The sequence below is a fragment of the Panthera onca genome, chromosome B3 (assembly GCF_046562875.1).
Source record: "Panthera onca isolate mPanOnc1 chromosome B3, mPanOnc1 haplotype 2, whole genome shotgun sequence".
Taxonomy (NCBI): Eukaryota; Metazoa; Chordata; class Mammalia; order Carnivora; family Felidae; genus Panthera; species Panthera onca.
The window spans coordinates 28,021,618-28,046,173 of NC_138344.1; the positions used below are offsets into that span (position 1 = coordinate 28,021,618).

The 24,556-nt window shown below is 39.0% G+C and overlaps 1 protein-coding gene across 2 annotated transcripts in view; it reads left to right on the top strand.

Annotated features, from left to right (window-relative positions):
* NIPA1 (NIPA magnesium transporter 1) overlaps nt 1-24,556 on the top strand; it is an 84,683-nt gene that overhangs the window by 38,193 nt on the left and 21,934 nt on the right. For both annotated transcript variants that reach the window (XM_060617921.3, XM_060617922.3), the window contains exons 2-3: nt 395-442; nt 1,418-1,508. In XM_060617921.3, the coding sequence (XP_060473904.1) occupies nt 395-442; nt 1,418-1,508 (139 nt within the window). The remainder of the gene's footprint in view (nt 1-394; nt 443-1,417; nt 1,509-24,556) is intronic.

Below are 24,556 nucleotides of genomic sequence, written 5' to 3' on the forward strand. Positions count from 1 at the left end.
CAAGTCATTGAAGCCTATACTAATAAAATTATCATATAAATGGCTTATAGTAAATGCATGAGAGAACTGGACTTCAACATAAAACTTCATGCCAAAGAATATTTGTGACTCTGGGTCACATGATGAGCTCAAAAATGTTTCTTTAATAAAGGCTTGACTTGTTTGGGTCAGCTTGTGTTCATTGCAAAAAATTACCTGTATTTGCCACTTTTAGTGGTTTTTCATGCTGCTATTTATAGACTAACTTAAAGATTCTTAAAATGGTGACTAAGCAGTATGGCATTCAATATTCTTTTCAATTTTATTTTCAAGTAAAAGTTCCTTTTTTAAAGTATATAGTTTGTAAACCTCTTGCTTTGTACTTTTCTGACCTTTTTATCTCACTCTTTCATAGGTACTTCCTATTTAACAGACATTGTGTGGTGGGCAGGCACAATTGCAAGTAAGTACCCAGTGTGGTGAACAGTTTGATGTGCTTTCTTTCTTAAGATCAGTCATTCCTCTAGCAGGACTGCAGAGGTGGAATGAGTGTGGCTGCATTCTTTGGACTGTGGACCAGGGTGGGAGTCACGGTTGGGAGGAGGTAGAGGGTCCTACTTCCTGCAATAAGCCCTGAATTTAGTCCAGGTCAGACTGTCCTGGTTCCAAAGAAATTAAAATAGCTCCTGCTTACTCATCTGTAGTCAGGCTGTTGGCACTTGGTGAAATTTCTTGTTTTGTCGAACGTAATTGGTTTTACAAAGGAGAGTTTCTTCAATCAGACTGATAAAAGAGGTCACATGCAGAGGTTATGTGCTATCATATAAAAATTAATAAGATTAGAGTTCAGAACCCTAAATATATAAAGAAAAATTATACTATAAAATTCAACAATATTATGAGGTTTATTTGTCACACATTGCCTTTCAGGCAAGATGTTACCTAGCAGATATTATTTCCTTTTATTGAGGAGCTCATCTTTAAGCTCTCTTAGTATAGCCCTGAATGCAGTCCTATGCAGGCAGTTGTGTTTCTACCTGGTATATCAGCAGCGTGTCACTGTGGCCCAGTGGTCTATACTGGAGTTAAGTCCCAGGCCATTGAAGGGGCTCAAGAAATTCTACGCGATTAGTTGTAAAACAAGGATGTGTTAAGGGGAAAGTGGAAATATACTCTGTTGCGCCTACTGTCAATCATTGCCATTTAGTTTGGGAATTTCCACAGAGGAAACTAGTCTTCCAGTTTGGGTCAGTGACACTCTGGGGCCTGCTCTCCCCTGCCTTCAGGACCCTTAATTATGCAAATAATGCTCCACATTTGCTTCCTTACAAGTAATAGAGAATAGCCCTTTCAGAACAGCTCCTTGCCCAATTAAACTCTGATCATTGCTGAAAGAGAGCTGCAATTGCAAGTGGTATCCTTGTGATTCTCTTGACAGTGGCTGTTGGCCAGATTGGAAACTTCCTGGCTTACACGGCGGTCCCCACAGTCCTGGTGACTCCACTGGGTGCCCTTGGAGTGCCGTTTGGGTGAGAGCTGGGAGTCTGTGTTTTTGTTTTTAACATGTAGTTTAAAAAAAAACTTTCCATTTTAATTGTCTCTATAATAGTAAAATCAAAATTGTAACTAATTGTAACTTCAGTATTCTACTCTGTATGGTTTAATTTTATCCTTTCAATTTTGTTTTGTGAATTATTAACCTTTCTCATAGAAATTTGCTTTGGTATATTTCAGACCCTAACTTATGTGTGGACATCAGTAAGTATGATCCTATCATTCTTCTGGTCTTTGCCCTGGAAGACTTAGAGACTAGAGTCTTCCTGCTGCCTTGACAAGTGATTCTGAGAAATCATTAAGCAAAACTAGTCAGTTACTGTTTTATCTGGGTAGCTAGAATCCTCTACCAGACACTGGACAATTCTCCCACTCCACCCTGGGAAATTATGGAGTTGGGACAAATGACACATGGGCACCAATGGGTGTAAAATAGAGTTCATGACTCATAACAATCAATAGCACATGAATCCCCACACCTAGGAGAAGGGTTTCTCTTTGGTCCAGAGGGAAATGAGGGAGGTGGGACTTTGGGTTTTTATTGTTAGAAAGTGAGTGGGATGGAGGTTCCCACACTCAGGTGGGGCTTGTGTGGTTTGAAATTTCTGCCAGTGCCAGGGACTGAGGACACCAAAGGTCTAAGGGTATGAGCAGGCTTTCTTATCAGGTTGCCCAGATGTGGGGCAAAGGGAAAAAGGTAGGACTGGGGGCTCGAAGGCTGCCAGCCAGCATGCATTACAAGTAGAGTCTTTTTATTACATTTGGCATACCTAAAAAAATGATTTTATGAAACATTTATTAAATAGCTTAATACATATCCTCCTGTGAACCTATTTATATTCTGTTTTACCTTTGGAGAAGTTATTAATAAACAGAGATATAATAGAAGAGAAATAAAATCCAAGTTTCTAACTCATTTATTTATTGGTATTCTGCTGCATTCCAGACAGACTCCCAAATCCTCTCAGAGAAGGGTGTCTTATGATTACATTTAAATTGTACTTTAAAGTTAATTAGGCTTTAAAATTCTGTAGGCTGAAAGCACAAACGTGTTTTCTAGAGGTTAACCTTTGGAAATGTGTTTGTAGGATGTTGCTCTTATCCCAAAAGGCTAATATCACATGTGGCTTGATGTTGCTTTGTGTCTGGATGGCCCTTAAGAGCTTGGATTGCATGAGTGGTGCTCACTTTGGGGAATCACTGCTCCAACTTCCTAGAGCCCAACCTCACTCTGATTTGTTCTCCTGGAAAAAAAAAATCAGGCAAATAATCTGACCCTGGAATCTTTGCACATTGCACATTTAATATGCATATATTAAAATACCTTGCTTAGTTAAGACCCAAAGAACTGTTTCTGTGGACTTTAGCAGTTATTAAGTCACCTCACCAGAAATGTTCACTTCTCCAAATCTTCAGGAGATGGACTAGAAATAGAATACAGAGCCCCAAAATAGGTCCACTTTTCTCTGTAATGACTCAGTGTATGATAAAAGAAGTTTAGGGTGCCTGGGGCTCTCAGTCAGTTAAGAGTTCAACTTGGGCTCAGGTCATGATCTCACAGCTTGTGAGTTCAAGCTCTGTGTCGGGCTCTGTGCTGACAGCTCAGAGCCTGGAGCCTGCTTCAGATTCTCTGTCTCCCTCTCTCTGTGCCCCTCCCTGACTCACATGCTCGCTCGCTCTCTCTCTCTCTCTCTCTCTCTCTCTCTCTCAAAATAAATAAACATTAAAAAAATTATAAAAGAAGTTTAAAAACACTTTTTATTTGGAAATAATTTCCAAATTACATAAAAGTTACAAGATTAAGAATAATTAAAATTCAGGGTGGGGGGGTGTCTGGTTGGCTGAGTGTCTGACTCTTGATCTAAGCTCAGGTCTTTATCTCAGGGTTGTGAGTCTAAGCCCTGCCCTGGGCTCCATGCTGGGCTCCACGCTGGGTGTGGAGCCTACTTAAGAAAAAAAAAAAAAAAAAGAATAATCAAAACAGGTGATGGGTTAAATAAGTGATGGGGATTAAAGTGTGCCCTTTTGATGAGCACCAGGTGGAGTCTGTAAGTGGTTGAGACACTGTATTGTACACCTGAAACTAATACTACACTGTATGTTAACTGAAATTTAAATAAAAACTTTAAAACAAAAGAATAATCAAAACAACACTCATAACGCTCACCTAGACACAGCTATTGTTGCTATTTTATCCCTTTTGCTCTACCAGTTGCTTTCTCTGCATCAAGATTTCTCAACCTCAATATTGTTGGCATTTGAGACCAGATCATTCTTCGTTGTGAGGGCTGATTTGTACATTGTAGGGCGCTTATTAGTAGCATTGTGGACTCCACTGATCAGATGCCAGTAGTACCCCTCCCCCCCACAAATATATCCAGACACTGCAAATGTCCTTGGGGAGGAAGCAGATCATCCCTAGTTGAGAACCATTGTTCTATATGAATGTGGTGTTTCTTTGGTTTTTTATTTGTTTGTTTTGTGAGGTTTTTTTGATCTAGAATACTATGTATTCTATCATGATTCTTCACCTTTAAACACATCAGTTTGTATTTCTTAACATGACAAATATTCTTTCCTAACATGACAAATAAGTTTATTTATTTATTTTGAGAGAGACAGAGACAGCGTGAGTGGATGAGGGGCAGGTAGGGAGACAGAGAATCCCAAGCAGGCTCTACACTGTCAGCATGGAGCCCAATGTGGGGTTTGAACTCACAAAACCATGAGATCATGACCTGAGCCAAAACCAAGAGTCAGAACCTTAACTGACTGAGCCACCCAGGCACCCCACAAATATTCTTTAATAACTATAGTACAATGATCAATTTCAATAAATTTAACATTGTAATACATGTGTCTAATCTGCCTTCCATATTCCAATTTTGTTAATTGTCCCCTTATACCCTTATTTTATACCATTATTCTTTATACCTTTATTTTTACCATTTATACCATTATTTTTATACCATTGTTTCTCATTTGTGCCATCATTTTTCCTCCTAGCACAGGATCTAGTCTAGTATTGGAAACTGCATTTAACAGTCATGTCTCTAGTCTAAAAGAGAGAGGGTTTTTTTTCCTTTAAATTATATTGGGAAAACTGGTAAGCAATTTGTAGGAACATCAATTTAAATCATAGAACCATCAAAATAAGTGAATAAAGCATTATATACTGGATGGCCATCAAGTGTGGAAATAGAGGCAAATACAACATTGAATGGTTTGTTGATACTATTGCAGTGCATGACTCATGTGAATTATGTGATATATTGAAGTATGTCAACCTGCTCAGTAGTGCAGAGTTCAGCGTTCGGTGTAAAGCTGTGGCAAATCCAATGAGTTAATGTACCCAGTAATCCATTACATATAGCTGTAGACATTTTCTATCTCTGATTTTTACTGAATAAGTTTGCATCTTTACTTTAGCACAACCCATAGTATGTGTGATGGAGGTTTAATCTGTAAAAGAGGAGGGGAAAAAAAGTTAGCTATATTTCCATGGTTTATGGCCCATGGATAAGAAAAATTTTATTTTTACAACTTGAAAAAAAGAGTATCTTTCAGATGTTGAAAGGATAAGAAGTGTCTAAAGTTTGAAGTAATAAAAATGAAAAGTTTCACTTACTACAATAAAAAAATAAAATGGAAAAAGATTTAAGTTAAATATGTCAGTAATTAAAGCTATGATATAAGGGATTTTTTGAAAAAAATTTTAATGTTTATTTTTGAGAGAGAGAGAGAGAGAGAGAGAGCGTGAGTGGGGGAAGGGCAGAGAGAACACTCCACCCAACAGTAGAATTCACATTTCCCTAAGTATATATGGAACATTTTCTGGCATAGACCATTTGCTAGGCAATAAAAATAATCATCAATAAATGTGAAAGTATTGAAACCATACAAAATACTTTCTTTGATTGCAATAGAATGAAATCAGAAAGCAAAATCACTGAAATAAATGAAATAGAGAACAGAAATACAAAAGTGAAAAGCAGCAAAACCCAAAGGTTGTTCTTTAAAAAGATCAACAAATTGATAACCCTTCAGCTAGATTGACAAAGACTGAAATTACTAAAATCAGAAACAAAAGAGGGATATTGCCACCAGCTCTACAGAAATAGAAAAATTATAAGCAAATAAGATAAACAACAGTATGTCAACAAATTAGATAACTTAGATGAATTGGTCACATTTCTAGAAAGACTCAAACTACTGAAAATGTTTTAAGAATAGAAAATCTGAATAGACTTACAACAAGTAAAGAGATTGAATTAGTAATATAAAAACTTCCAACAAAGAAAAATTCCAGTAGCGGTGGTTTCACTTGAGGTGAGTACTTTCAAGCATTTAGAGAAGAATTAATAGAATTCTTTACAAACTTTTCCCAAAAATAGGAGAGATGGGAACCCTTCCCAACTCAGTCTATAAGGCAATATTACCCTGGTAAGAAAACCAAAGAAATCAGCAGAAAAGAAAACTGTAAACCATTCTCTTATTAACGTATATGCAGATATCCTCAACAAAACACTAGCTAATTTAAATTCAGCAATATATAAAAAGGATTATACAGTATGACCAAGTGGGATTTATCTCAAGAATGCAAGATAGATTTAGCATCAGTGTAAATTAGTTAATACACCTCATCAATAGAATAAATACATGTCAATAGACATAGCAAAGTCCTTTTATAAAATTCAGTACCCCTTCATGATGAAAGCAATCAATATGCTAGAAATAGAGGGTAACTTCCTAACCTGGCGAAGGACCTCTGTGAATCCCCCTCCCCCATCCCCACCCTCAGCTAACATCATATTTAATGGTTAAAGACTGGATGATTTCCCCCTAAGATCAGGAAAAAGCCATCTACTTTTGCCACTTATATTCAGCATTGTACTAAAGGTTCTAGCCACTGTAGCTGGGCAAGCAAATTAAATGAACAAAAATGAATTAAAAGACACCTGGATTGGAAAGGAAGGTGTCAAACTATCTCTGTTAGCAGAGGACATGATCTTATGTATGGAAAATCCTAAGGACCTGCTAAGAAACTGTTAGAACTAATAAACAAGTTCAGCAAGGTTGCTATATATATGATCAATATAAAAAATTAATTGTATCTGTATATAGTAGCAGTGGGCAAGCCAAAAATGAAAATTAAGGAAACAATTCAATTATAAAATAGTACCAAAACAAACAAATACTTAAGAATACATTTTTATTTTTATTAAAAAAATTTTTTTAGCTTTTTTTTTTTTTGAGAGAAAGAGAGACAGAGTGCAAGTAGGAGAGGGCAGAGAGAGAGGGAGAATCTGAGCTATCAGCACAGAGCCTGATGCACAGGGCCCAGACCCACTGCTCGTGAGATCATGACCTGAACTGAAGTCAGACGTTTAACCAGCTGAGCCACCCAGGTGCCCCCATCCATTTTTCTTTCAAGTCCATTGAGCATCATCATGACCACTACTTTGAATTCCTTATCAGGTAGATTGTTTATCTCCATTTCATTTAATTATTTTCATGAGATTTTTCTTATTCCTTTGTTTGGAGCATATTTATATGTCTCCTCATTTTGTTTGGCTTTCTGTGTTTGTTTCTATGAATTAGGTGAAACAGTATGTCTCCTGGTCGTTATTTATTTATTTGTTTGTTTATATTTTTTAAAATTTATTTATCCTCAAGTTAGTTAACATACAGTGTAGGACAGTTAGTGCAGAAGTGGGCACAGGCCTGGCTGTCCTGGGGTGTTCATGCAGGGTGTGCCTTTGTGGGTCAGCTTGAGTTGATGTGGCTGATGGTTGGTGATCCAGGGGGTTCTGCATCAGGGCTACCTAGAGCTGAAGTAGATGCATGCTGGGGGTTTTCTGGGAGCTTTGTACCTGTGCTGCCTTGGTGAGATGGCTAGAGTTGTAGTGGGAGCACTTCAGGGGAGTCCCAATGTCCACCATACTGGGGCAGTGTTAGTGGGATGGCTGGAGCTTGAGCAGGCATCAGTATGGGGGCCTCCTTGTGGAGACAGAGCCCTTATAGGCATCATTCTAGGGACTGCCTTGGGGCATATGCTGGGGTTGGTGTGAGCTAGAGGCCTGGTGCTCATTGAGGTGGCATGCCAGCTCAGGCACCTGCACCCTACTCCGATCTGTGGTTTCAAGGTGGAAGGTGAACATAAACAGTGGTGCTGACAAGTACCTCTGAACCTGGAGAGAGTTCCAGCAGTTTCTCTACTACTTGGCAAGTGCTACAGGCTTATTTCACTTCAATTCTAGTTTCCCTTTAAGCCATAGCTTTTTTTTCTGTGTCCTAGGGCAGGTGAATATGCATGCAGGTAGGTCCCCTAGTGCTATTCTTTCCCACTATAGTTTGTAGCATCAGGGGTGGGGTTTCCTTGTTTACCATGCCTCTGTCTCTTTTGCCAGTTGCTGTGTGGTCCCTCTATCCTTTGTTGTGCAGAAGCTATTCAGTCAACCCTCAGTTCTTCAGGAAGAATTGCTTTATATGTAGGTATAGATTTGCTGTGTCCCTGGAAAGATGTGAGTTCAGGGTCTTTCTATGTTACCATCTTGAACCCTCTGAAAACTACAAGATTTTGATGAAAGAAATCGAAGGCACGTACAAATGGAAAGAAATCTCATATTCATGGGCTAGGATAATTAATATTGTTTAAATGTTGATACTATGCAAAACCATCTATAGATTAAGTGCAGTCCTTATCAGAATTTTAATGGCTTTTTTCACAGATACAGAAATATAATCCTAAAATGTATATGGAACTACAAAGGTCTGCAAAAGCCAAAGCAACCTTGAGAATGAAAGAAAAATTTGGAGGCATCACACTTTCAGACTGCAAACTAGAATATAAAGCTAGTAATCACAACAGTATGTTATTGGCATGAAAATAGTAATCATTACAGTATGGTATTGGCCATTCCACAGACCAGTTGAACAGCAATGAGAGCCCCAAAATAAGTCCTTACATATATGGTCAACTAACATTGACAAGGGAACCAAGTGGAGAGGGAAAAGGATAGTTTCTTCTATTAATTGTGTTCAGAAAATAGGATAACCACATGCACAAGTGTGAAATTGGACCGCTTTCTTACACCACTCACAAAATTTAATTTAAAACGTATTCAGGACTTAAACATAAGACCTGAAACCATAAAATTTCTAGAAGTAAACATAGGGGGGAATCTCCTTGACATTGGTCTTAGCAATGATTTTTTGGATATAAACTAAAACACAACAAAAGCAAAAATTAATAAGTGGGACTACATGAAACTAAAAAGCTGCACAGCAAAAGAAACAAAATGAAAAGACAGCCAACAGAATGGGAGAATATATATTGCAAATCGTGTATCTAATAAGGGGTTAATATCCAAAAAGTATAAAGAACTATAACTCAACAGCAAACACAAACAATATGATTTAAAAATTTGCACAGAATATGAATAGACATTTTTCCAAGGAATATGTACAAATGGCCAACAGTTACAAGAAAGTGCTTGACAGAACTAACACTAGGGAAATGTAAATCAAATCAATAGTAAGATATCCCCTCCCTCCTGTTAGAAATACTGTTATCAAAAACAAACAAACAAACAAAAAAACTACGAGGTAACAAGTATTAGGAAGGGCATTAACAAAAGGGAACACTGGTGTTTTATTGGCGGTAATGTCAATTGGTATAGCCACTATGGAAAACAGTGTGGAGGTTCCTCAAAAAACTAGCAATAGAACTAGCACATGATGCAGAAGCCCCACTGCTGGGTATATATCCAAAGGAAATGAAAACAAGATCTCAAGGAGCTGTCTGCACTGCCATGTTCATTGCAGCATTGTTCACAATAGTTAGGTATGCAAACAAACTAAATGTCCATCAATGAATGAATGGATAAAAAAAAAGACGTGATATATTATTGAAAAAGACAGGAAAATCACTATAAGGAAAATTCTGCTATTTATAAAAATATGAATACTTCAGGGCATCATGCTAAGTGAAATAAGTTAGTGGAAGACTAATACTATAGATATCATTGATATGTGGAATCTAAAAACAACTGAACTCATGGAAACAGAAGGTAGATGAACAATCAATGGGTCAACCAGGAAATCAAGGAAGAAAGAAAACAGTACTACATAGAAACAAATGAAAGTTACAACACAATGGCCCAAAACTTTTGGGATGCAGCAAAAGTGGTCCTAAGAGGAAGAGGTAGGTAGGTAGCAATACAGGCCTACCTCAAGAAGCAAAAAAAAAAAAAAAAAAAAAAAAAAATCCCAAATAAAAAACCTAACCTTACACCTAAAGGAGGTAGAAAAAGAACAACAAATTAGGCCTAAAGCCATCAGAAGGAAGGAAATAATAAAGATAGAGCAGAAATAGATGATATAAAAACTAAAAAACGAGCAGAACAGATCAGTGAAACCAGCTTTTTCTTTGAAAAAATTACACACCAAAACCATAAAATACCTAGGAATAAATCTAACCAAAGAGGTGAAAGATCTGTCCACTGAAAACTATGAAAGCTTATGAAAGAAATTGAAGAAGACACAAAGAAATGGAAAAATATTCCATGCTCCTTGATAGGAAGAACAAATATTGCTAAAATGTCAATACTACCCAAAGCAATCTACATATTCAATGCAATACCTATCAAAATAACACCAGCATTCTTCACAGAGCTAGAACAAATAATCCTAAAATTTGTATGGAACCAGAAAAGACCCTGAATAGCCAAAGCCATCTTGAAAAAGAAGCCAAAACAGGAGGCATCACAATCCTGGACTTCAAGCTGTATTACAAAGCTATAATCATCAAGACAGTATGGTACTGGCAGAAAAACAGAAGCTCAGATCAATGGAACAGAATAGAGAACCCAGAAATAGACCCACAAATGTATGGCCAACTAATCTTTGACAAAGCAGGAAAGAATATCCAATAGAATAAAGACAGTCTGTTCAGCAAGTGGTGCTGGTAATACTGGTCAGTGACATCCAGAAGAATGAACCTGAACCACTTTCTTACACCATACACAAAAATAAACTCAAAACGGATGAAAGACTGAAACGTAAGACAGGAAGCCATCAAAATCCTCAAGGAGACAGCAGGCAAAAACCTCTTTGATCTTGGCCGCAGCAACTTCTTACTCAACACGTCTCCAGAAGCAAGGGAAACAAAAGCAAAAATGAACTACTATTGGGACTTTATCAAGATATAAAGCTTCTGCACAGCGAAGGAAACAATCAGCAAAACTGAAGGGCAACTGACAGAATGGGAGAAGATATTTGCAAACAACATATCAGATAAAGGGTTAGTATCCAAGATCTATAAAGAATTTATAAAACTCAACACCCAAAAAACAAACAATCCAGTGAAGAAATGAGCAAAAGACATGAATAGACACTTCTCCAAAGAAGACATCCAGATGGTTAACTGACACATGAAAAATGCTCATCACTCATCATCAGGGAAATACAAATCAAAACCACAATGAGATACAACATCACACCTGTCAGAATGGATAACATTAACAATCCCAACAACAACAGATGTTGGCAAGGATGCAGAGAAGGAGGATCTCTTTACACTGCTGGTGGGAATGCAAGCTGGTGCAGCCACTCCAGAAAACATTATGGAGGTTCCTCAAAAAATTAAAAATAGAACTACCTTATGACCCAGCAGTTGCACTGCTAGGTATTTATCCAAGGGGTACAGGTATGCTGTTTCGAAGGGACACATGCACCCCCTTTATAGCAGCACTATCAACAATAGGCAAAATATGGAAAGAGCCCAAATGTCCATCAATGGATGAATGGATAAAGAAGATGTAGTATATATATACAATGGAGTATTACTTTGCAATAAAAATGAATGAAATCTTGCCATTTGCAACTATGTGGATGGAACTAGAGGGTATTATGCTAAGCGAAATTAGAGAAAGACAAATATCACTTCACTCATATAACGACTTTAAGATACAAAACAGAAAGGAAGGGAAGGGAAACAAAAACAATATAAAAACAGGGATTGGGACGAAACATAAGAGACTCATAAATATGGAGAACAAACAGAGGGTTACTGGAGGCGGTGTGGGAGGGGGGATGGGCTAAATGGGTAAGGGGCATTAAGGAATCTACTCCTGAAATCATTGTTGTACTATATGCTATCTAACTTGGATGTAAATTTAAAAAATAAATTAAATAAAAAATAATTTAAAAAATTACAATTGGTAAGCCCCTAGCCAGTCATCAAAGAGTAAAGAGAAAGGACCCAAATAAAGAAAATCACAAATGGGAGTGGAGAAACAACCAACACCACAGAAGTACAAACAATCATAAGAGAATATTATGAAAAACTATATGCTGGTTAAGACGGCAGAGGAGTAGGGCAGCCTTATGCTTGCTTCCTCCTGCAAACAGCTAGATAAATACCAAATCATTCTGAACATCCAAGAAATCAGTCAAAAGTCTTAGAAAACAAAGCTTCTCATCTACAAGCAGAACCAACAACCCATGGAGGTAGGAACTGCAGAGAGTTGACTTTTGGGAGAAAAGAGGCTCAGCTGCTGATGCGGGGAGGGAGCCCTGATTGCAGAGAGGTAAGTTGGAGGGGGCATAAAAATGTGCAAGGGATTGCAAATGAAACTGTTCCCCAAAACCGTTGACATGGAAAAAGAAGAGGGTTTCCATACTACCAGGTTTTTATAAATGGCAGAGTGCAAGGACACCTGGGTGGCTCAGTCAGTTGAGCATCTGACCATTGATTTCGGCTCAGATCATATTCCCAGGGTTGTGGGATTAAGTCCCATGTTGGCTGTGCACTTAGAGTGGAGCCTGCTTAAGATTCTTTCTCTCTCTCTGCTCCTCTCCCTGGCTTGTGTGTGTGTGTCTCTCTTTCTAAAAATTAAAAATAATTTAAAAATAAATAGACAGCACAGAATCTGAAACTTTGGAATTCAGTGCCTGGTGGTGCTCTGGTAAGGAAGCAGGGCAGAGCCCAAGGCGCAGGCAGCATGGTCTGAGGATCCCCTTCACTGCACGGGGAGAAGTGGCTCCCCTGCTTGGAGTGCATTTGGAAGCGGTGATAGGGCCTCTTCATGCACAAAAGACCTAGTGGGGTGGCCCTGTTCACCAGTATAGGAACAAAGGTGTCAGCTGAGGGCAGCATACCCTAGTGCTCCTTGTGTTTTGTGGTTTACCATAAACTTCAGGCCACTTCTGCTGCACAGTTCTGTTTTCTGTAAAAAGCTGGTACCAGCCACAGTGCGTCAAGAACCTCCCTCAGGATCAGGCAGTGGGTTCAAGCAGTGCATTGTCTGAAGTGTGAAGTTTTGAAACACAGCTGCACCTGAGGTATAAAACACAAGATTGCCACGCCTAGGCAAGCGGATAGCCTGGTCAAGGACACCAGGGACAGAGCAGAGGGGATCATATGTGTGTCTGTGAGGGCTGGAACTTTCTGCTTCAGAGACTAGAGAGGGGGATGAAACCATTTTCACCCCTAGCCCACTATCACTAATCAACCTCAGTGAGCTAAACAGCATCACCAAGCAGAGAACAGACACATTACACCAAGCTCCACCCCCCCCACCCCCACTCCCGGATCCTCCAGGCACATCTCCACTAGGGCAAATATACCTGAGAATGAGAGCAGCAGGCCACTCTCCCAGAAAACCAACACAACCCCCTCTCATGCACTAAGTCTGCTGATCACAGAGTGCTGCAAAGTATCAGCTCTAGGGGAAACCGGATCTGGCTTTTTGTTTTTTCTTTTTTTTTTTTTTTTTTTCTTGAATACAGAAAAAGCAGATTTTTTTAAAAAATTTTACTTTTTTTCCTCTCAAGCTTCTCTTAACAAGCAGACCAAAACACATCTAGGATCTAGCATCCTTTTTTTTCTAATTTTTATTTTATTTTATTATTATGTTTTTTCCTCCAAAATGACGACAGAGGAATTTGCCCCAAAAGAAACAACGTGAAGAAATGACAGCCAGGGATTCAATTAATACAGATATAAGTAAGATATCTGAGGTAGGATTTAAAAAATCATAGAAGACTAGAGAATCCCTTACTGCAGAGATAAGAGATTAAATTTAGGCCAAAAATAAAAACGCTATAACTAAGATGCAGACCCAAATGGATTGCATAACAGCAAGGACACATGAAGCAGAGAAAGGAATTAGTGATATAAAAGATAAAATTATGGAAAATAATGATTCTGAAAAGAAGATGGAAACAAAGGTAATGGATCACGAAGACAGACTTACGGAACTCCGTGACTTTTGTATCATAAGAGTCTCAGAAGATGAAGAGAGAAAAAAAGGGGCGGAAGGTTTATGTGAGCAAATTATAGCTGAAAACTTCCCTAATCTGGGGAAGAGCATAGACATCAAAATCCAAGAAATGCAGAGACCTTCCATTAAATTCAACAAAAACTGGCCATCGCCAAAGTATATCATGGACAAATTCACAAAATACATCAAGGAAAGAATCCTGAAAGCATCAACAGAAAAAAAAAATCCTTAACCTACAAGGGAAGACAGATCAGGTTCACAGCAGATATGTCCACAGAAACTTGGCTGGCCAAGAAGGAGTGGCAGGATATATTCATGCTGAAAAGGAAAAATATGCAATCAAGAATACTTTATCCAGACAAAACTCCTTGGGCGGCAGCAATGGCGGCTGCATTGGATTCAATTCTGTTGCAGCGTTGCATGGTGTTGCCAGCACACAGCGCCTTGCTGATCTTCCTGCATGGCTCAGGTGATTCTGGGCAAGGATTGAGAACATGGAACAAGCAGGGTTTAAATCAAGATTTAACATTCCAACACATAAAAATTATTTATCCAACAGCTCCTCCCTGTTTATTTATTTTGAGAGAGAGAGAGAGACAGAGAGAGCAAGCAAGCATGAGCGAGGTGGAGCAGAGAGGAAGAGAGAGAATCACAGGCAGTCCCCAGTGCAGGGCTGTATATCATGAACCATGTGATCATGACCTGAGCTGAAATCAAGAATCAGAGGCTCAATCAACTGAGCCACCCAGGTGCCCCCCACTCAAAATTCTTTAAATATTTTTTCTTGATCACAAAATTACTGTCTTTATGATACCTACTTTATAATTTAACAGCCTCTTAAGATAGCAGACTAAAAAGAAAAATATATTCAACTATCAAAACAGGAATAGAGTACTAATCTGTTGATTAATTCTGAGGTTCTTTAATGGATATAAACTTTGGAAATATATATATAGTCACATTTATGTTTTATTCATTTTTTGTGCCATTTATATTTAAGTGTATTACATATTAATAAAAGTAATGGTTACATATCTATCAAGCGACAAATACAGTAATAAGTAAATAATAGATTCGCTTGTTATTCCTTTTGATTAAAAAAAAGAATACTTTATCCAGCAAGGCTGTCATTGAGAATAGAAGGAGAGATAAAGAGTTCCCAGACAAGTAAAAACTAAAGGAGTTTGTGACCACTAAACCAATCAGGGAAGAAATTTTAAAGGGGACTCTTTGAGTGGGGCAGGGGGCAAGAGGGGGAGACCAAAAGCAACAAAGACTAGAAAGGAACAGAGAACATCAATAGAAACACCAACTTTACAGGTAACCCAATGGCAAAACTTCTATCTTTCAGTAATCATCCTGAATGTAAATGGACTAAATGCTCCAATAAAAAGACATAGGGTATCAGAATGGATTAACAAAACAAAACAAAACAAAACAAAACAAAACAAAAACAAGACCCATCTACACGATGCCTATAGAAGACTCATTTTATTTTTTTTAATATATGAAATTTATTGTCAAATTGGTTTCCATTCAACACCCAGTGCTCATCCCAAAAGATGCCCTCTTCACTGCCCATCACCTACTCTCCCCTCCCTCCCACCCCCCATCAACCCTCAGTTTGTTCTCAGTTTTATTTAAGAGTCTCTTATGCTTTGGCTCTCTCCCACTCTAACCTCTTTTTTTTTTCCTTCCCCTCCCCCATAGGTTTCTGTTAAGTTTCTCAGGATCCACATAAGAGTGAAAACATATGGTAGCTGTCTTTCTCTGTATGGCTTATTTCACTTAGCAGCACACTCTCCAATTCCATCCACGTTGCTACAAAGGGCCATATTTCATTCTTTCTCATTGCCACGTAGTACTCCATTGTATATATAAACCACAATTTCTTTATCTGTTCATCAGTTGATGGACATTTAGTCTTTTTCCACAATTTGGCTGTTGTTGAGAGTGCTGCTATAAACATTGGGGTACAAGTGCCCCTATGCATCAGTATTCCTGTATCCCTTGGGTAAATTCCTAACAGTGCTATGGGTCATAGGGTAGGTCTATTTTTAATTTTCTGAGGAACCTCCACACTGTTTTCCAGAGTGGCTGCACCAGTTTGCATTCCCACAAACAGTGCAAGAGGGTTCCTGTTTCTCCACATCCTCTCCAGCATCTATAGTCTCCTGATGTGTTCATTTTGGCCATTCTGACTGGCGTGAGGTGATATCTGAGTGTGGTTTTGATTTGTATTTCCCTGATGAGTGATGCTGAGCATCTTTTCATGTGCCTGTTGGCCATCCGGATGTCTTCTTTAGAGAAGTGTCTATTCATGTTTTCTGCCCATTTCTTCACTGTATTATTTGTTTTTCGGGTGTGGAGTTTGGTGAGCTCTTTATAGATTTTGGATACTAGCCCTTTGTCTGATATGTCATTTGCAAATATCTTTTCCCATCCCGTTGGTTGCCTTTTAGTTTTGTTGATTATTTCCTTTACTGTGCAGACGCTTTTTATTTTCATGAGGCCCCAATAGATCATTTTTGCTTTTAAAAAAATTGTTTTTAACGTTTATTCATTTTTGAGACAGAGAGAGACAGAGCATGAATGGGGGAAGGTCAGAGAGAGAGGGAGACACAGAATCTGTAATAGGCTCCAGGCTCTGAGCTGTCAGCACAGAGCCTGACGCGGGGCTTAAACTCAAGGACTGTGAGATCATGACCTGAGCCGAAGTCGGACGCCCAACCGACTGAGCCACCCAGGCGCCCCTCATTTTTGCTTTTAATTCCCTTGCCTTTGGGAATGTGTCAAGTAAGAAATTGCTGTGGCTGAGGTCAGAGAGGTCTTTTCCTGCTTTCTCCTCTAGGGTTTTGATAGTTTCCTGTCTCACATTCAGGTCCTTTATCCATTTTGAGTTTATTTTTGTGAATGGTGTAAGAAAGTGGTCTAGTTTCATTCTTCTGCATGTTGCTGTCCAGTTCTCCCAGCGCCATTTGTTAAAGAGGCTGTCTTTTTTCCATCGGATATTCTTTCCTGCTTTGTCAAAGATTAGTTGGCCATATTTTTGTGGGTCTAGTTCTCAGCTTGCTATTCTATTCCATTGGTCTGTGTGTCTGTTTTTGTGCCAGTACCATGCTGTCTTGATGATTACAGCTTTGTAGTAGAGGCCTAAGTCTGAGATTGTGATGCGTCCTGCTTTGGTCTTCTTCAAAATTACTTTGGCTATTTGGGGCCTTTTGTGGTTCCGTATGAATTTTAGGATTGCTTGTTCTGGCTTCGAGAAGAATGCTGGTGCATTTTTGATTGGGATTGCATTGAATGTGTAGATAGCTTTGGGTAGTATTGACATTTTAACAATATTTATTCTTCCAATCCATGAGCACGGAATATTTTTCCAATTCTTTGTAGCTTTTTCAATTTCCTTCCTAAGCTTTCTATAGTTTTCAGCACACAGATCTTTTACATCTTTGGTTAGATATATTCCTAGGTATTTTATGCTTCTTGGTGCAATTGTGAATGGGATCAGTTTCTTTATTTGTCTTTCTGTTGCTTCATTATTAGTATATAAGAATGCAACTGATTTCTGTACACTGATTTTGTATCCTGCAACTTTGCTGAATTCATGTATCAGTTCTAGCAGACTGTTAGTGGAGTCTGTCGGATTTTCCATGTATAATATCATGTCATCTGCAAAAAGTGAAAGCTTGACTTCATCTTTGCCAATTTTGATGCCTTTGATTTCCTTTTGTTGTCTGATTGCTGATGCTAGCACTTCCAACACTATGTGAAACAGCAGCGGTGAGAGTGGACATCCCTGTCGTGTTCCTGATCTCAGGGGGAAAGCTGTCAGTTTTTCCCCACTGAGGATGATATTAGCTGTGGGCTTTTCATAAATGGCTTTTATGATGTTTAAGTATGTTCCTTCTATCCCGACTTTCTCAAGGGTTTTTATTAAGAAGAGATGCTGAATTTTGTCAAATGCTTTTTCTGCATCGATTGACAGGATCATATGGTTCTTATCTTTTTTTATTAATGTGATGTATCACATTGATTGATTTGCGAATGTTGATCCAGCCCTGCATCCCAGGAATGAATCCCACTTGATCATGGTGAAAAATTATTTTTATAAGCTGTTGGATTCGATTTGCTAGTATCTTACTGAGAATTTTTGCATCCATATTCGTCAGGGATATTGGCCTGTAGTTCTTTTTTCTACTGGGTCTCTGTCTGGTTTAGGAATCAAAGTAATACTGGCTTCAATGAATGAGTCTGGAAGTTTTCCTTCCCTTTCTATTTCTTGGAATAGCTTGAGAAGGATAGGTATTATCTCTGCTTTAAACATCTGGTAGAACTCCCCTGGGAAGCCATCTGGTCCTGGACTCTTATTTGTTGGGAGATTTTTGATGACTGATTCAATTTCTTTGCTGGTTATGGGTCTGTTCAAGCTTTCTATTTCCTCCTGATTGAGTTTTGGAAGAGTGTGGGTGTTTAGGAATTTGTCCATTTCTTCCAGGTTGTCCAATTTGTTGGCATATAATTTTTCATAGTATTCCCTGATAATTGCTTGTATTTCTGAGGGATTGGTTGTAATCATTCCATTTTCATTCATGATTTTATCTATTTGGGTCATCTCCCTTTTCTTTGTGAGAAGTCTGGCTTCAATTTTGTTTATTTTTTCAAAAAAAACAATTCTTGGTTTCATTGATCTGCTCTACAATTTTTTTAGATTCTATATTGTTTATTTCTGCTCTGATCTTTATTATTTCTCTTCTTCTGCTGGGCTTGGGGTGTCTTTGCTGTTCTGCTTCTATTTCCTTTAGGTGTGCTGTTAGATGTTGTATTTGGGATTTTTCTTGTTTCTTGAGATAGGCCTGGATTGCAATGTATCTTCCTCTCAGGACTGCCTTTGCTGCATCCCAAAGCGTTTGGATTGTTGTATTTTCATTTTTGCGTGTTTCCATATATTTTTTAATTTCTTCTCTAATTGTCTGGTTGACCCATTCATCCTTTAGTAGGCTGTTCTTTAACCTCCATGCTTTTGGAGGTTTTCCAGACTTTTTCCTGTGGTTGATTTCAAGCTTCATAGCATTGTGGTCTGAAAGTATGCATGGTATGATCTCAATTCTTGTATACTTATGAAGGGCTGTTTTGTGACCCAGTATGTGATCTATCTTGGAGAATGATCTATGAGCACTCGAGAAGAAAGTATATTCTGTTGCTTTGGGATGCAGAGTTCTAAATATATCTGTCAAGTCCATCTGATCCAATGTATCATTCAGAGCCCTTGTTTCTTTATTGACCATGGTCTAGATGATCTCTCCATTCCTGTAAGTGGGGTATTAAAGTCCCCTGCAATTACCACACTCTTGTCAATAAGGTTGCTTATGTTTGTGAGTAATTGTTTTATATATTTGGGGCCTCCCATATTTGGCGCATAGACATTTATAATCGTTAGTTCTTCTTGATGGATAGACCCTGTAATTATTATATAATTCCCTTCTTCATCTCTTGTTACAGCCTTTAATTTAAAGTCTAGTTTGTCTGATATAAGTATGGCTACTCCAGATTTCTTTTGACTTCCAGTAGCATGATAGATAGTTCTCCATCCCCTCACTTTCAATCTGAAAGTGTCCTCAGTTCTAAAATGAGTCTCTTGTAGATAGCAAATAGATGGGTCTTGGTTTTTTATCCATTCTGATACCCTATGTCTTTTGATTGGCACATTTAGTCCATTTATATTCAGTGTTATTATAGAAAGATATGGGTTTAGAGTCATTGTGATGTCTGTTGGTTTCATGCTTTTAGTGATGTCTCTGGTACTTTGTCTCACAGGATCCCCCTTAGGATCTCTTGTAGGGCTGGTTTCGTGGTGATGAATTCCTTCAGTTTTTGTTTGTTTGGGAAGTCCTTTATCTCTCCTTCTATTCTAAATGACAGACTTGCTGGATAAAGGATTCTCGGCTGCATATTTTTTCTGTTCATCACATTGAAGATTTCCTGCCATTCCTTTCTGGCCTGCCAAGTTTCAGTAGAGAGATCCGTCACTAGTCTTATCGGTCTCCGTTCATATGTTAGAGCACGTTTATCCCTAGCTGCTTTCAGAATTTTCTCTTTATCCTTGTATTGTGCCAGTTTCACTATGATATGTCATGCAGAAGATCGATTCAAGTTACATCTGAAGGGAGTTCTCTGTGCCTCTTGGATTTCAATGCCTTTTTCCTTCCCCAGAAAAGGGAAGTTCTCAGCTATTATTTCTTCAAGTACACCTTCAGCACCTTTCCCTCTCTCTTCCTCCTCTGGAATACCAATTATGCATAGATTATTTCTCTTTAGTGCATCACTTAGTTCTCTAATTTTCCCCTCATACTCCTGGATTTTTTTATCTCTGTTTTTCTCAGCTTCCTCTTTTTCCATAATTTTATCTTCCAGTTCACCTATTCTCTCCTCTGCCTCTTCAATCCGAGCTGTGGTCGTCTCCATTTTATTTTGCAGCTTATTTATAGCATTTTTTAGCTCCTCCTGACTGTTCCTTAGTCCCTTGATCTCTGTGGCAAGAGATTCTCTGCTGTCCTCTATACTGTTTTCAAGCCCAGCAATTAATTTTATGACTACTATTCTAAATTCACTTTCTGTTATATTGTTTAAATCCTTTTTGATCAGTTCGTTAGCTGTCGTTATTTCCTGGAGATTCTTTTGAGGTGAATTCTTCCGTTTCATTATTTTGGATAGTCCCTGGAGTGGTGCGGAACTGCAGGGCACTTCCCCTGTGCTGTCTTGAATAACTTGCATTGGTGGGCGGGGCCGCAGTCAGACTGGTGTGTACCTTCTCTTCCCCACTCCTAGGGGCGGGATTCCCTGTGGGGTGGCGTGGCCCGTCTTTGCTACTTGCACACTGCCAGGCTGGTGGTGCTGGGAATCTGGCGTATTAGCTGTGGTGCACAGGGGCAGGAGGGGCAGGCTCAGCTTGCTTTTCCTTCGGAAATCCGCTTCTGGAGGAGCCCTGCAGCACTGAGAGAGAGTCAGACGTGCCAGAGGGTTGGATCCCAGAAGCGTTGGGTGTTTACGTGGTGTAAGCAAGTTCCCTGACAGGAACTGGTTCCCTTTGGTATTTTGGCTGGTGGATGGGCGAGGGAGATGGCACTGGCGAGCGCCTTTGTTCCCCGCCAAGTTGCGCTCTGTTGTCCGGGGCTCAACAACTCTCCCTCCCCTTGTCCTCCAGCCCTCCCGTTCTCTGAGCAGATCTGTTAACTTATAACCTTCCGGATGTTAAGTCCCACTTGCTATCAGAACACATTCCACCCGGCCCCTCCGTTTTTGCAAGCTAGACTTGGGCTCTGCTTTGCCGGCGGGCTGCCCCTCCGTCCGGCTCCCTCCCACCAGTCCGTGTAGCACTCACCGCCTCTCCGCCCTTCCTAGCCTCTTCCATGGGCCTCTCGTCTACACTTGGCTCTGGAGAGTCTGTTCTGCTAGTCTTCTGGCGGTTTTCTGGGTTATTTAGGCGGGTGTGGTTGGAATATAAGTGATCCCCAGGATGCGGTGAGCCCAGTGTCCTCCTATGCCGCCATCTTCACAGAAGCCTAGAAGACTCATTTTAGACCTAAAAACACCTGCAGACTGAAAGGGAGGGGATGGAGCACCATCTATCATGCTTATGTATGGCAAAAGAAAGCCAGAGTAGCCATACTTATACCCAATTTTAATAGATTTTAAACCAAAGACTCAACTTGAGACGAGGAAGGGCATTATATCATAATTAAGGGGGTCTGTCCATCAAGAACACCTAACAATTGTAAGTATTTATTCCCCCAACTTGAAAGAACCCAAATATATAAATCAATAACAAAAATTCACTGATGACACAATAATAGTAAGGGACTTTAACATCCCACTTACGGCAATGGACAGATCATCTAAGCAGAAAATCAGCAAGGAAACAATTGTTTTCAGTGATCCATTGGACCAGATGGACTCAACAAATATATTCAGAGCAGTCCATCCTTAAGCAGCAGAATACATATTCTCTGTGAGTACACATGGAACAGTATCCAGAATAGATCACATACTGGTTCATAAATCAACCCTCCACATGGGGATCCTGGGTGGTTTATTCAGTTAAGCATCCAATTCTTGATCTCAGCTCAGGTCTTGATCTCAGTGTTGTGGGTTCAAGCCCTGCATTGGGCATGAAGCCTACTTTTTAAAAAAGATAAAATCAACCCCCCACAAGTACAAAAGGACTGAGATCATACTGTGCATATATGCAGACCACAACGCTATGAAATTTGAAGTCACCCACCAGAAAAAATTCGGAAAGACCACAAATACATGGAAGTTAAAGAAAATCCTACTAATGAATGAATGGGTTAACCAGGAAATTAAAGACCTAATAAAAAATTACATGGAAGCAAATGAAATCATGACAGTCAAAAACTTTTGGGATTGCAGCAAAGGTGGTTATAAGAGGGAAGTATATTGTAATACAGGCCTACCTCAAGAAGAAAGAAAGGTCTCAAATACACAACTTAACCTTACACTTAAAGGAGCTAGAAAAGGAACAGAAAATAAGGCTACAGGCAGCAGAAGGGTAATAATAAAGACTAGAGTAGAAATAAACACTGTAGAAACAAGAAATAAAACCAGAACAGATCAATGAAAGTAAGAGCTAGGTCTTCAAATGAATTAATAAAATTGACAAACCTCTAGCCAGACTTATCAAAAAGAAAAGAGATAGGACCCCAAGAAATTAAAATCACAAATAAAAAGGGAGAGATCACAACCAATACCTCAGAACTGCAAACAATTAGAATATTATGAAAAAGTATATGCCAACAACCTGGAATAAATGGATAAATTGCTAGAAACATACAAACTCCCAAAACTGAAACAAGAAAAAATAGAAAATTGGAACACCCATAACCAGCAAGGAAATTGAAACACTAATCAAAAATCTCCCAAGAGGGGTGCCTTGATGACTCAGTTGGTTAAGCTTCTGACTTTGGCTCAGGTCATGATCTTATGGTTCATGAGTTCGAGCCCCACGTAAGGCTCTCTGCTGTCAACTCAGAGCCTGGGGTCTGCTTCAGATTCTGTGTCTCCCTCTCTATCTGCCCCTTCCCTGCTCATGCTCTGTCTCTCTCTCTCAAAAATGAATAAACATTAAAAAAAATTTTTTTTTAATCTGCCAAGAAACAAAAACCCAGGACTTGATGGCTTCCCAGGGGAATTCTACCAGACATTTAACGGAGAGTTTACTACCTGTTCTTCTCAAAATGTTCCTAAAAATAGAAATGGAAGGAAAACTTCGAGACTCATTCTATAATGAGTCTGTAATCATCACCTTGATTTCAAAACCAGAAAGACCCCACTGAAGAACATGGATGTAAAAATTCTCAACAAGATACTAGCAAACTGAATCCACTAGTACATTAAAAGAATTATTCATCATGATCAAGTGGGATTTATTCCAGGGCTGCAGAGCTGGTTCAATATTCTCAAATCAATCAACATGATATACCACATTAATAAAATGAAGAATAAAAACCATATGATCAAGTCAGTAGATGGAGAAGAAAGCATTTCACAAAATACAACATCCATTCTTTATGTGTATTTATTTGAGAGAGAGTGTGTGTGTGAGTGGGGAGAGGCAGAGAAAGAGGGAGGGAGAGAATCTCAAGCAGGCTTGGGGCTGTCCATGAAGTATCTGATGCGGGGCCTAATCCCACAAACCAACAATGAGACCATGATCTGAGTTGAACCAACAGTTAGATGGTCAACTTTGCCACCCAGGCACCATGTCACAGCATCCATTCTTGATAAAAAACCCTCAACAAATAGGGATATATAGAACATATCTCAATATTATAAAGTCCATGTGTGAAAGACCCATAGCTAATATTCTCAATGGGGAATAACTGAGATCCTTTCCCCTATGGTCAGGAACAAGACAAGGATGTCTACTCTCACCATTACTATTTAACATAGTACTGTAAGTCTTACCCTCAGCAATCAGACAATAAAAATAAATGAATCCAAATCAGCAAGGAAGAAGTCAAAGTTTCACTATTTGCAGGTGACATGATATTCTATGTAAAAAACCCAAAGACTCTACCAAAAAATTGCAAACACTAATGCATGAATTTAGCTAAGTCTCATGATATATAAAGTCAACATACAGAAATTGGTTGCGTTTCTATATACTAATTACAAGGCAGCAGAAAGAGAAATCAAGGAATCGATCCTATCTGCAATTACACCAAAAACAATTAGATACCTAGGAATAAACCTAACCAAAGAGATAAAAGATCTGTACTCTGAAAACTGTAGAAAACTTATGAAATAAGTTAAGGAGGACACAAATAAATGGAAAAACATTCCATGTTCATGGATTGAAAGAGCAAACTTTGGGGCGCCTGGGTGGCGCAGTCGGTTGAGCGTCCGACTTCAGCCAGGTCACGATCTCGCGGTCTGTGAGTTCGAGCCCCGCGTCAGGCTCTGGGCTGATGGCTCGGAGCCTGGAGCCTGTTTCCGATTCTGTGTCTCCCTCTCTCTCTGCCCCTCCCCCGTTCATGCTCTGTCTCTCTCTGTCCCAAAAATAAATAAAAAAAAAAAAAAAAAAAAAAGAAAGAGCAAACTTTTTTTTTTTTTTTGGTCCATAGATTTCCCATTTTTACTGAGCATACTCATACACACAATGTATTTTAAAAATGAGTTTTACAGTACATAGTTTTATCACCTGGTTTACAACTAAA